Here is a 12,169-nt window from a genome sequence, read left to right as displayed (position 1 = left end):
ATCAAGGGAACGAATTGAATGTATCTTAGAGATAATTTACATGATTTGTTTGGCATACATTTAGTAAGAGCTGATGTCATTTGATTTTTGCCATTAATGCATCTACATAAATTAAACACTTGATAGAGATATAGGGGTTATTACATGTTAGATGGATTGGCATGTGCTCGAATGAGACTTTTCATGACAATAGGGAAATTGCCAAACCATAATTGGAATTAATATCAGTTGGGTATTTTAATAAGATAAGTTACGGAATTGATTTTAAGATCAATTGAGTTATCGTGAGTAATTTCTCTATTTAGTTAGGGTGATTTAATTCGAGAGCAATTAGTATAGATAGATAATTAGGAATTAATTAATCAATTTTCAGATTATCAGATAACATAAGGTAAATTTAGTACAAGTAGTTGTTGGATTAATCCTCGTGGGAACGACACTTAATTTACTCATCATTATATTACTTGATCGGCTAGTGCACTTGCTAGTATAGTTTTAAGTGCATCAAGTTTTTTGCGCCGTTGCCAAGGATTATCATAACAATATTAGGAATAATTTACTGTTGTTAATCTAATAGTATTTAGTATATTTTTATGTTGTGCGTTATAGTATTTTTACGACTTTGACTTGTTCAGTATATGACACGCAACAGTGGGAATGAGAGCATCGTCTACGATCCGAAGATTGACAGAACTCTTCACCGTCGTCTTAGAGCCTTGAAGCAAGGGAAAGCTAAAAGAACGAAGATGGCCGAGCAAAGGACTATGATGGACTATGCCAAGCCAACTCTCACTGGTGCAGCCTCGAGCATAGAGAGACCGGCTATAGCTGCCAATAACTTTGAAATCAAATCGACAATCATCCAGATGATTAAGAACACTGTTCAATTCTGTGGATTGGCTAATGAGGACCCGAACACTCACATCGCTGACTTCTTGGAGATATGTGACACCTTCAAGCATAACGGAGTTAGTGATGATGCTGTGAGACTTAGATTGTTTCCTTTTTCTTTGAAGGACAAGGCTAAGACTTGGCTCAACTCTCTACCAGCTGGATCGATCTCAACTTGGGATGAAATGGCCAGTCGCTTCCTAGCCAAGTATTTTCCTCCATCCAAGACTGCAAATATGTGGAATGACATCACAACTTTCACTCAGCAAGATGGGGAATCATTATATAAGTCATGGGAGCGCTACAAGGAACTATTGAGGAAGGTCCCACATCATGGACTTCTTGTTTGGCTCTAGGTTCAAACATTCTACAATGGACTAACTGAGGCAAATAAGACCATCATGGATGCGACAACTAGAGGATCCATTAACAACAAGACACCTGAGGTTGCTCATGCACTTATTGAAGAGATGGTTGCAAATAATGATCAATGGCACTCCGAGAGGGCTCAAGTTAAGAAGCAAGCTGGCATTCACAATGTAGACACTTGTACAATATTATCTGCACAAATGAGAGCTCTTAGCAAGAAGATAGATGACATGCAGCTTACAACCATGCAAGTTCAAGCAGTGCCTGTGAATGGTGTTGGGGAGGTCATGTCAGTACTGAGTGCCAAGTTGGAAATCAATTCATGAGCTCTATAAGCAAGTGGATTTCGTAGGGAAATTTTCGAGACAATAAGATAACCCCTACCTTCGTGCCTTTAACTCCGGATGGAGGAATCACCGTAATATTTCATGGTCATATCAAAATGTGGTGAAACCCCCTCCACAACTGATGACTAAATTCATATCGAGTGCGGAAACAAGATTTCAGAATCAAGAGGCATCGATTAAGAATTTAGAAACTCAAGTAGGGCAGTTAGCACAAATGATATCCACTAAAGTCCAAGGTGCTTTGCCTAGCAATACAGAGGCAAATCCAAGGGAGCAAGTGCAAGCTATTACCTTGAGAAATGGTAAGGAGCTGAAGAAGGTGGAATAAAAAACAAAAGAAGGAGGTAAGATGGATGCCACTCTAGAAACTGAAAAGAATGAGGAAGAGCAGTCGGATTCAAGGGAGGAAAAAAGTCAAAAGCCACAAGTACCATTTCCTGATTGGCTTAAGCGACACAAAATGGAAAAGGAATTTGGTAAGTTTCTTGAAATTTTTAAAAGTTTACATACTAACATTCCTTTTGCAGACGCCTTAGCCCAAATGCCGCATTATGCAAAGTTCTTTAAGGAAATCTTGGCAAACAAAAGGGAATTGGGAGAAGTGGCTACAGTTGCATTGAATGAATAATGTTCAACAATCCTTCTCAACAAGCTGCCTTAGAAACTAAAAGATCCAGGGGGTTTTACTATTCCTTGCACTATAGGTAGTTTAAAGATCAATAAGGCATTGTGTGATTTAGGAGCTAGTATAAATTTGTTGCCCTATTCTGTTTTTAAGAAATTAGGGCTAGGTGAGCCCCAACCTACTAGAGTTGCATTGCAATTAGCTGATATGTCTATCAAGCATCCTAGGGGAATTATAGAAGATGTCATTGTTAAGGTTGATAAATTTATTTTTCCCGTGGATTTCATAGTATTAGATATGGAGGAGGACGTTGAGGTCCAACTTATTCTAGGGTTACCCTTCCTAGCTACAAGAAAGGCAATGATAGATGCCCAAAAAGGACAATTAATCCTTAGAATTTAAGATGAGGAAGTAATTTTTAAGATGTCTGATGCTATGAGACATGTACCATCTAGTGATGATTCATGTTATATGATAGATGCTATTGACTATGTTGTTGGTGAGTGTTTTCAAGTCAATAGGTCAGCCGATCCCCTTGAGTTATGCATACAAGAAGGGGAAACAATAATTGAAGATGATGAAGAAATTCAGAGCCTGTTAGCATACTTAAACGCTAATCCTCAGTTTCAGGGAAAGAGGTTCATCAAATTGGAGAGCTTGGACAGACCCTCAAATTCAAAAAGCAAGTATTCGATTGAAAATCCGTCCACCCTTGAGCTAAAACAACTCCCACTACATCTAGAGTATGCCTTTTTAGAAGCACCTTCATCTTTACCGGTGATTATCTCATCAGCCTTGACTCCCTTGCAGAAAGAAAAATTGTTACGGGTGCTAGGGGAACACAAGACAACTCTAGCTTGGAAGATAGCAGACATTAAGGGCATCAATCTATCCATATAAACTCATAAGATTCTGATGGAGGATGGATACAAGCCCACAGTTCAACCCCAAAGACGTCTTAATCTGAACATGAAATATGTGGTGAAGGCGGAGATTATCAAACTATTAGATGCATGTATTATCTACCCAATCTCAAATAGCTCATGGGTAAGCCCTTTCCAAGTAGTACCAAAGAAATGAGGCATGACTGTAGTGCCTAATGAGAAGAATGAGCTCATACCGACTAGGACGGTTACCGGATGGCAAGTGTGCATTGATTACAGAAAACTAAATGACACCACATGCAATGATCACTTTCCTCTACCTTTCATCGATCAGATGTTAGAAAGACTAGATGGTCATGAGTTCTACTGTTTTCTAGATGAATACTCGGGCTACAATCAAATTCCGATTTCACCCAAAGATCAAGAGAAGACCACCTTCACCTGTCCTTATAGCACCTTTGCCTATAGGAGGATGTCGTTTGGATTCTCCAGCAACATTTCAGATGTGTATGATGAGTATATTTTCTGATATGGTGGAGAAGTTTATGGAGATTTTCATGGATGACTTTTCAATTTTTGGTTCTTCCTTTGATGCATGCCTATATAACTTGGAAAAAGTACTCAAGCGTTGCAAAGAAACTCATCTAGTGCTAAATTGGGAAAAATGTCATTTCATGGTGCAAGAAGGTATTGTATTGGGACACAAAGTCTCACAAAAAGGGATCAAGGTTGATAGAGCTAAGGTGGAGACAATTGAGAAATTACCACCATCAACATCTGTCCAGTCCGTGAGAAGCTTCTTGGGGCACACAGGATTCTATAGAAGATTCATTAAGGATTTCTCTAAGATAGCTAAGCCTCTGTCCAATCTACTACAGAAAGATGTACCTTTCGATTTTACAAAAGAGTGCTTAGAAGCATACAATATCTTGAAAGATAAGTTGACTCATGCACTGATCATAGTAGCACCGGATTGAACACTTCCCTTTGAGTTGATGTGTGATGCGAGTGATTCAGTGGTTGGAGTTGTTTTAGGACAGAGAGTGAACAGGAATTTTCAGCCCATTTACTATGCTAGCAGGACCTTGAATGAAGCTCAACAGAATTACACCACGACGAAAAAGGAGCTATTAGTGGTAATTTTTGCTGTTGATAAATTTTGCTCTTATCTAATCTTGTCCAAAGTTGTTTATACAGATCACTCAGCTCTTAGACATTTACTTGAAAAGAATGATGCAAAGCCAAGGCTAATCAGGTGGATCTTGTTGCTTCAAGAGTTCGATGTCGAAATCTGTGATAAAAAGGGCACTGAGAACCTTGCTGCAGACCATCTCTCCCGTTTAGAGGATTCAGATTTGGGAGGGAAGACCACGAGCGCCCTTTGAGATGAATTTCCTAATGAGTAGCTCTATTCAATTCAGGTAGATACATTGCCTTGGTATGCTGATTTTGCCAATTTTCTCACTGGAAATGTTCTTCCTCATAATCTTTCATATCAACAAAAGAATAAATTCTTCTCTGATGTGAAACATTATTTGTGGGAGGACCCCTTTTTGTATAAGATTTGTGCAGATCAGATCATTTGGAGATGTGTTCCTGACGACGAGATGGAGTCCATGCTCAGATGTTGCCATGACCGAGAAGCGGGAGGCCATTTTGGAGCCAACCGCACAGCAACCAAAGTGCTACAATCAGGTTTGTATTGGCCCAATTTATTCAAGGATGCCCATAGGTATGTGTCCGCATGTGACCAATGCCACAGAACATGTAATTTCTCTAGACACAATGAAATGCCTTTTACCAACATATTAATATGTGAAATCTTTGATGTATGAGGTATTGATTTTATGGGACCATTCCCAAATTCTTTTGGAAATAAATACATCCTAGTTGTTGTCGACTATGTGTCTAGATGGGTGGAAGCTATGGCCCTACCCACAAATGATTCTAGGAGAGTAGTCCAATTCCTTAAAAAGATATTCACTCAATTTGGCACACCACGCGCTATAATTAGTGATAGGGGGACTCATTTTTGTAATACTCAATTTGAGTGTTTGATGCAAAAGTATGGTGTCACACATAAATTAGCTACCCCATATCACCCTCAAGCTAGCGGCCAAGTCGAATTAGCTAATAGGGAATTAAAAAGAATTTTGGAGAAAACAATAGACTCTTCAAGAAAAGATTGGTATGTTAAGTTAGATAATGCATTATGGGCATATCGAACCGCATACAAAACACCTATTGGCATGTCCCCATATAGGTTAGTTTTTGGCAAACCATGTCATTTACCCATTGAAATTAGGCATAAAGCATATTGGTCCATGAAGTTATTGCACTTTGATTTGCAGGCCGCAGGTAAAACGCGACGAATGCAACTCAATGGGATGGATGAATTCAGATTTGCAGCTTATGAGAATGCCAAGATATATAAGGAACGAACCAAACGATGGCATGACAAGAATCTATAGAGGCGTGATTTTCAAGTAGGTCAGCAAGTACTCTTATATAATTCACGCCTTCGTTTGTTCCCAGGTAAGCTGAAATCGAGGTGGTCCAGACCATTCACTATATCACAAATCTTTCCTCACGGAGCTATAGAGGTCACGCACCTAGAACAAGGCACGTTTAAAGTCGACGGTCAGTGCCTAAAACCATATATAGTTGATGGAGCATTGCCTACCCCATCAACTGTATACCTTGATGATCATTGATCACACCGGGATGTTGAGCTTTAGACAGAAAACAAGCGCTTATTGGGAGGCAACCCAATGTCAATAAATAGTTTTTATTTTTTATTTTTATTCTCTTTATTTCTTCTTCATTATTATTATTTCATTGATTTTTTTTTGTTTTCTACTTTCATTGATTTCTTACATTTTGTTTTTACAAGGATGCTCATTTTTAGGTAGAGATTTCTAAACTTTAATACTAGGTGAAATTTTTGAGTAGTTAAGAAAAAAAAAAAACACATGTGTACTAGTTTGTTTTTAATTCTCTTCTCCTAGTTTCTTTTTGGTTCTTAGCAGTTAAATTGTACATGACAAAGAGCACAATTCATATATCACAAAGCTATTCAGGGAAGATCTCTCAATTCACCTTCTTCAGATTCTTGAGTTCCTTCTTTCTACACTTCCCATATATTGTCTTTGTGCATTATTGATATGAACATTGAGGACAATATTCATAATAAGTGTGGGTGGAGGATATGATTATGCACTTGCATGCATGTTTGAAAACATTGATAAGTATTGATAGGCCGCACAAATTGGTAAGTTCCTCAGAATTAATTGTTGTCTATGAAGTGAATTCATGAGAGAGAATTTGATGAAGTTTGAGGGAAAAATATTCATAAATGTTATGATTTGTTTTTGTGACTTATTCAATTTTATCATAATACATGAGGATTAAGAAGTTAAATATGATTTTTATCATGGCCAACATTAATTCTATTCATGTGTATAGTTGTACTTGATTGAAGTTTTAATGGACACTCGAGCATTTTGGTGAACATCTTAGAATAGTAAGGAAGCAAAATTGTCCTTGGACAAAGTCTGAACTACTCCGCTGTCATGAATTGAATAGTAAAACTAGCAGTTCATGATATGAGTTCCGTCTCAATGCCACTATTTCAAGTTGAGTAGTAAAACTAGCAACTTGGAATATGAGTAATGTTATATCTACCTCTAACCATTGTGAGATGGAGCATAAAATGCACTCACAACCCTTCAAAAAAAAAAAAAAAAGATATGTGGTGACGGTTGAGGTTCAAGGGGACAAAAATATAGTTGGAAATTATTTTTAGTGCATTAACAGAACCTAAGATCAAGCTCGATGTGATGGTGATTCATGAAATTAAGTCAAGGAGCTATTATATACTTAATGGAATTGAGAGTTAGAACATGAAGAATTTCATGTTTTTCTTCCTTCATCCTTGTGTATGTGGTGAGAGTGGATTGTCATGGGAATGAATTAGAATGTTTATGTATGATTTCCGATTACTTAACACATTTTCATCTCAGAATTCATAAAATAGATAGGATTAATTTGGGGGAATGATTAATTTATGATTATTATCTTTGCTTGAGGACAAGCAAAAGCTTAAGTGTGGGGGTATTTGATGTGTATGTATTTTATACACTTTTTATTATCTCATATATAGTTTTTATGGATAAATTTTAATGGTTCTTACCCTAAATGTGCTAAATTTTAAGAAAATGGGAGTTTTGAATAATTTTGGGGTGATGGAGCAATAAGACATGGCCATGTCTTATCAAGGAAGCACTTCTACCTGAGTAGAAAAAAGACACAACCGTGTGCTATCTGGGAGGCTCCACTGTGCGAAAATATGAAGAAGACACGGCCGTGTGTTAATTCAACACAGCTGTGTGCGACTAAATTGGCAGAATTCGGGTAAAATTAGGACTCTAAAGATGCAAGAAAGGGTATAAAAGCAAGGGGAAGGAAAAAAGAAATGGGATTTTTCTTTTCACAAAAACCCCAGGAGAAGCGCTTGGAGGAGGATTATTAAACTTCCGAAGGAGAATTGGAGAGAAGATCGGGACTTCAATGCAAGGATTTTTAGGTTGTCTTCTTCTTTAATTCAACGATTTCGGGAACCCGTGTTTAGTTAGGTTTTTTTTATTTAGTTTTTATTCCTTCTTCAATTAAGATAAAGATTGATTTTATTTCAGTTATGTAATTACTCTTTTAATTTAATTCAATTGATGTTTATTCAATTATTGGGATTCCTTGATTAGAGTTCGTAATATTAAGAGTGATTTTGGCCAAGTTGCTCTTATTTCATGAAATTACCTAGATTGCTTGAGAAAGAGTTTAGGTAATTGGAATAATTAATCAAGGGAATGAATTGAATGCATCTTAGAGATAATTTACATGATTCGTTTGGAATATATTTAGTAAGAGCTGATGTCATTTGATTTTTTCTATTAATTCATCTACATTAATTAAACCCTTGATAGAGATATAGGGGTTATTACATGTTAGATAGATTAGCATGTGCTCGAAAGAGACTGTTCATGACAATAGGGAAATCGCCAAACCATAATTGGAATTAATGTTAGTTGGGTATTTTAATAAGATAGTTACGGAATTGATTTTAAGATCAATTGACTTATCGTGAGTAGTTTCTCCATTTAGTTAGGGTGATTTAATTCGAGAGCAATTAGTATAGATAGGTAATTAGGAATTAATTAATCAATTTTCGGATTATCAGATAACATAAGGTAAATTTAGTACAAGTAGTTGTTGGATTAATCCTCGTGGGAACGACACTTAATTTACTCATCATTATATTACTTGATCGGCTAGTGCACTTGCTAGTGTAGTTTTAAGTGCATCACTCTACTTATGGGTGATTGATTTAATGCTCTGTTTTATTAAAAGTTTGTTTTATTCAAACTCTCGAGTTAGGGATAGCTATTTTGATTTGTTATATAACAAAATCAGATTTGGAGAAATAACTCCACTGTCACTGAGAATTAGCTCAAGAAGTAGAATAAATAAATAAAAGAGGAGAAAAAAAAACAATAGCTGAATCGAAGATTCATAGGGGATTAAAAAATAAAATATAAAAATATAAGAAAATAAAATAAATAAATATATAATAAAGATGAGTTCTCTTTGGATGCTCTTTTTTATTTGTTTAGCGTTATTGGATACTTATTTGTATTTGTGTTGCCCTTGTTTCAAATTCCTTGTGGTCCCCACCTATTGGACCCGGGAGAGGGGTACCTAATCCCTTCCCTCTCCCATCCGAGTCTTACCCGGATTGGTTAGCCAGTGCTTCGGGCTTTGAAGTCACTAACAAGTCAAAAGTGCTTTCTGGTCTGTATCCCGGAGGTCCCATCACCTACAATTCCGTATTTGATGGGTGGAGACTCCATTTCCAGCCCAAGTGGAAAGTGAGATAGTTTTTTCGACGCTCACAAATGGGTTGACCTAAAATAGCATTGTAGGGGGATGGAGTCGCAACCACTAAGAATGTGTGCTCGAAGTCGTTGATCACAAGCTTGACTACAAGGGCATTATCCTGCACACATTGTCCTTGGTGAAGTAAATTGCTTCCTCTACTCGAGGTCTTTTTGGTGGGTTTTCATCTTCATGCTTGATCTCCCGAATTGAAGTCTTCCCTACTGCTGTGCTTTGCCCTGCAACGATGGACCCACTACTGCTGTGTGGTTTATATATATATATATATATATATATATATATATATATATATATATATATATATTTGTAAAAACAAATTTCAACGTTTGAAATCAACTACCGACAGTTTAGGTTTCCATCAGATAGAGTGCATCCCCAATCATTCACTTTGTCTGACAAAGGGGCTGATCCTGTCACTATGATCATCCACTCAGATGAATTCTCAGATTGTCCCAACATACCTAGGTTTTGACCCCCTCTAAGGATCTTATTGATTGGCATATCAAAGACAACCCAATCTGACACCTAGTGCAGTACCACAATCGAGTCTAGGGCAATACTAGAATTTGGTCCTGTTCAGGGTTTCAAGAAAATCCACACTACATGTACCTCAGGTCTCACCCTGGCAGTTGAGACCTGCCACCCCAATCAACTTGGCGGCATCAGTGTCAGCCTTGGCAGGATAAATCTCCCTAGATCTATCCAACGGCTGTGAAGATTCTAAACTAACACGAGTCTCATATGTGTCCATTTTAAGGGTATTGCACAGAAACACATCAAATCACATGAATCAATTATGCACTTTATTCATTTACAATAAATGACATAATGTACATCAATTTGATTGGTGCTAAGTGCATACACTATCTAACACCTCCTGCTCAGTTTAGGGGTTTCTTTTCGCTAGTCGGCCTATTGGTCTACCGCTTCCCTGTCCTCATGCTTGATAAACTTCTTTAGGTATCCACTACGAATCAACTCTTCAATCTCGTCCTTGAGATTTTGGCAATCTTTCATGCTAGGTCCGATGTCACGGTGGAAATGGCAGTAGACATTCAAGTTTCTCATTGTCGGGTCTCCTCAAATCCTAGGAGACCACTTGACGTAGTCGGTATCCTTGATTGCCATCGGAATCTCAACCCATTTTGCATTGAGGGGGTGTAGGTAGACCTCTGGATTGGAGGGGTCCAAGATCGTTGACCTGACCTAGAACCCCGAGGTGGAGAATTCCTTGGTGACTTGCTCCGCTTGTGTGGAGACTTGCTTCGCTTCGACGACTTACTCTTTCGATTCCAGTGCTTGCTGCTACTGGTGCCTTCATCTTCTCTTTTTCTCTTCTCGCCTTGTTGGACATCCAACTGGGACCCGTGGGCTTCGTTCGGCTGGATGAACTTACCAGCATCCTCGAGGAACTTCTTCATTGTTTTTGGAGGGTTGAACCTGAGATTCCATGAGAACTCAACATGACGGACTCTCTTCTAAGTCGTAGTGAGCTGCACAGTGGGGTCGAGGTTAGGAACTTGTAGGCACTCTGTGTTAAACCTGCTGACTTGAGGCTCACAATTTTCACGTTGCGAACGCTGTTGTTGGTCGGTCTTTCTCTGGCGGCTGTCCTAGGGCCGATCCTTTTGGTTTTCCACTTGGGAAGGTGGCGGTGTGCGCTGACTTGCTACTTGGTCCCGAGGTGGGGTTCGGTCTTGAGGAGGGGCTGGGACATAGAATGTCCCCGCACCCCGGGGAGGAGATCGGAGCATGTTCTGCTATTAATGGTTTTGATTTCGGCTCGAAGGGATGTTTTGATTCTACTTCTGGTTCTATAGAGGTGGAAACTGCTACTAGTACTATTGGTAGAAATGGTACTGTTGGTACTGTTTGTCGAACTGAGTCCCAACCCCAGGAGGAACCTGATGTGTGCACATGCTACACATTATTTTTATTGCTTTATATATGGTTTAGATGATGATTCTTAATGTTTTTTACACTAATTGAGCTGAATTTCAGGAAATTGGGAATTTGGGATAGTTTAGAGTTAAGAGAACATAATACATGGTGATATGGCACCAAGGGGAGGACTTTAGCAGAATTAAAAAGGAGGAGGACTCTAAACAAAAGGCTGAAAAGAAAAGTACAAAAGAAAAAGAAAGAGAGAAAATTAGGGTTCGACCCCTTGACACAAGAACGAAGAGGAAAGTGCTAGGAAGAGGATCACAAGGCTGCTGAATGCGAATTGAAGAGGAGATCGAAGATTAATGCAGAAATCCTAAGTTGTCTTCTTCTTTGATTCTGCGAATTCAATAACCTACATTCAATTAGGGTTTAATGGTTTTTCTTTGTTGAATCTTTCTTTCTTTCTATTATGTGAACCGTGATGGATGTTAATTGATTAGGGTTTTCGATTATAAGAGTAGTTTTGGCCGAATTATTCTTGTTTCTTGGATTACTTGAATTGCTTGAGAAAGGGTTTAGGCAATCAGATCAAATGATCAAGAAAACAGATTGAATGTATCTTAGAGATAATATGCATGATTTGTTTGGCATTCATTCAACAAGAATTGATTTCCTTTGAACTCTTTGTCCTTAATGCATCTATGGTGATTAAACTCTTGATAGAAATATAGGAATTGTTGCTCATAGATAGAGTGGGCTATGCTCGAAAGAGGTTGCTCATACAATTAGGAATTAGCCAACCCATGACTGAATTCAACTTCGGTTGGATAGCTTAATGGTATAATCGCTGAACCGGTTCTGCTAATATTTTCGTGAAGCACTTCCTCTCATTATTTAAGGCGGTTTGATCCGAGAACACTTAGGATAATATGCTAATTAGGAGTTAGGTTTTTCCTTGCTTAACCTTTCGGATTGTCAGATAACAAAAAGTTGATTCAGTACTAGTAGTTGTTGGATTAATCCCTGTGGGAACAATACTCTACTCATCAGTATATTACTTGATCGGCTAGTGCACTTGCTAGTGCTCACCTGAGGTAGGGGTGTGCAATGGCTGGGTGTAGAACTGCTGCTGACTCTATAGTGTTGGAACCCTCGAGATAGTGAGGGGAATAGTAAACTGGCCGATGCATACCGTGGGGAACTCCTGATTACTG

At 38.2% G+C, this 12,169-nt stretch overlaps 1 protein-coding gene and 1 non-coding gene across 12 annotated transcripts in view; one reads left to right on the top strand and one right to left on the bottom strand.

Annotated features, from left to right (window-relative positions):
* LOC109115885 (uncharacterized) overlaps positions 1 to 8,039 on the top strand; it is a 39,515-nt gene extending 31,476 nt beyond the window's left edge. For 3 of the 11 annotated variants that reach the window (XR_016080143.1, XR_016080142.1, XR_002023547.2), the window contains 2 exons: positions 653 to 4,811; positions 5,468 to 7,969. Coding sequence is in view for 1 of the 11 variants with exons in the window: in XM_019200439.2 (XP_019055984.1) it covers positions 636 to 1,247 (612 nt within the window). In the remaining 10 variants the exon portion in view is untranslated. Of the gene's footprint in view, positions 1 to 635; positions 4,812 to 5,467 lie in introns of those variants that run through there. The other 8 variants (XR_016080139.1, XR_016080138.1, XR_016080137.1 and 5 more) reach the window with 8 other exon arrangements.
* Positions 1,125 to 1,231, bottom strand: LOC148803822 (small nucleolar RNA R71). Its single transcript, XR_016081718.1, has one exon. It is a non-coding gene; the product is annotated as a small nucleolar RNA R71 (small nucleolar RNA).
* Positions 8,040 to 12,169: the final 4,130 nt, after the last annotated feature.

The sequence above is a fragment of the Nelumbo nucifera genome, chromosome 1 (genome assembly GCF_055504915.1).
Source record: "Nelumbo nucifera cultivar China Antique chromosome 1, China Antique-T2T, whole genome shotgun sequence".
NCBI lineage: Eukaryota > Viridiplantae > Streptophyta > Magnoliopsida > Proteales > Nelumbonaceae > Nelumbo > Nelumbo nucifera.
This window is presented reverse-complemented; position numbering and strand designations above follow the sequence as displayed.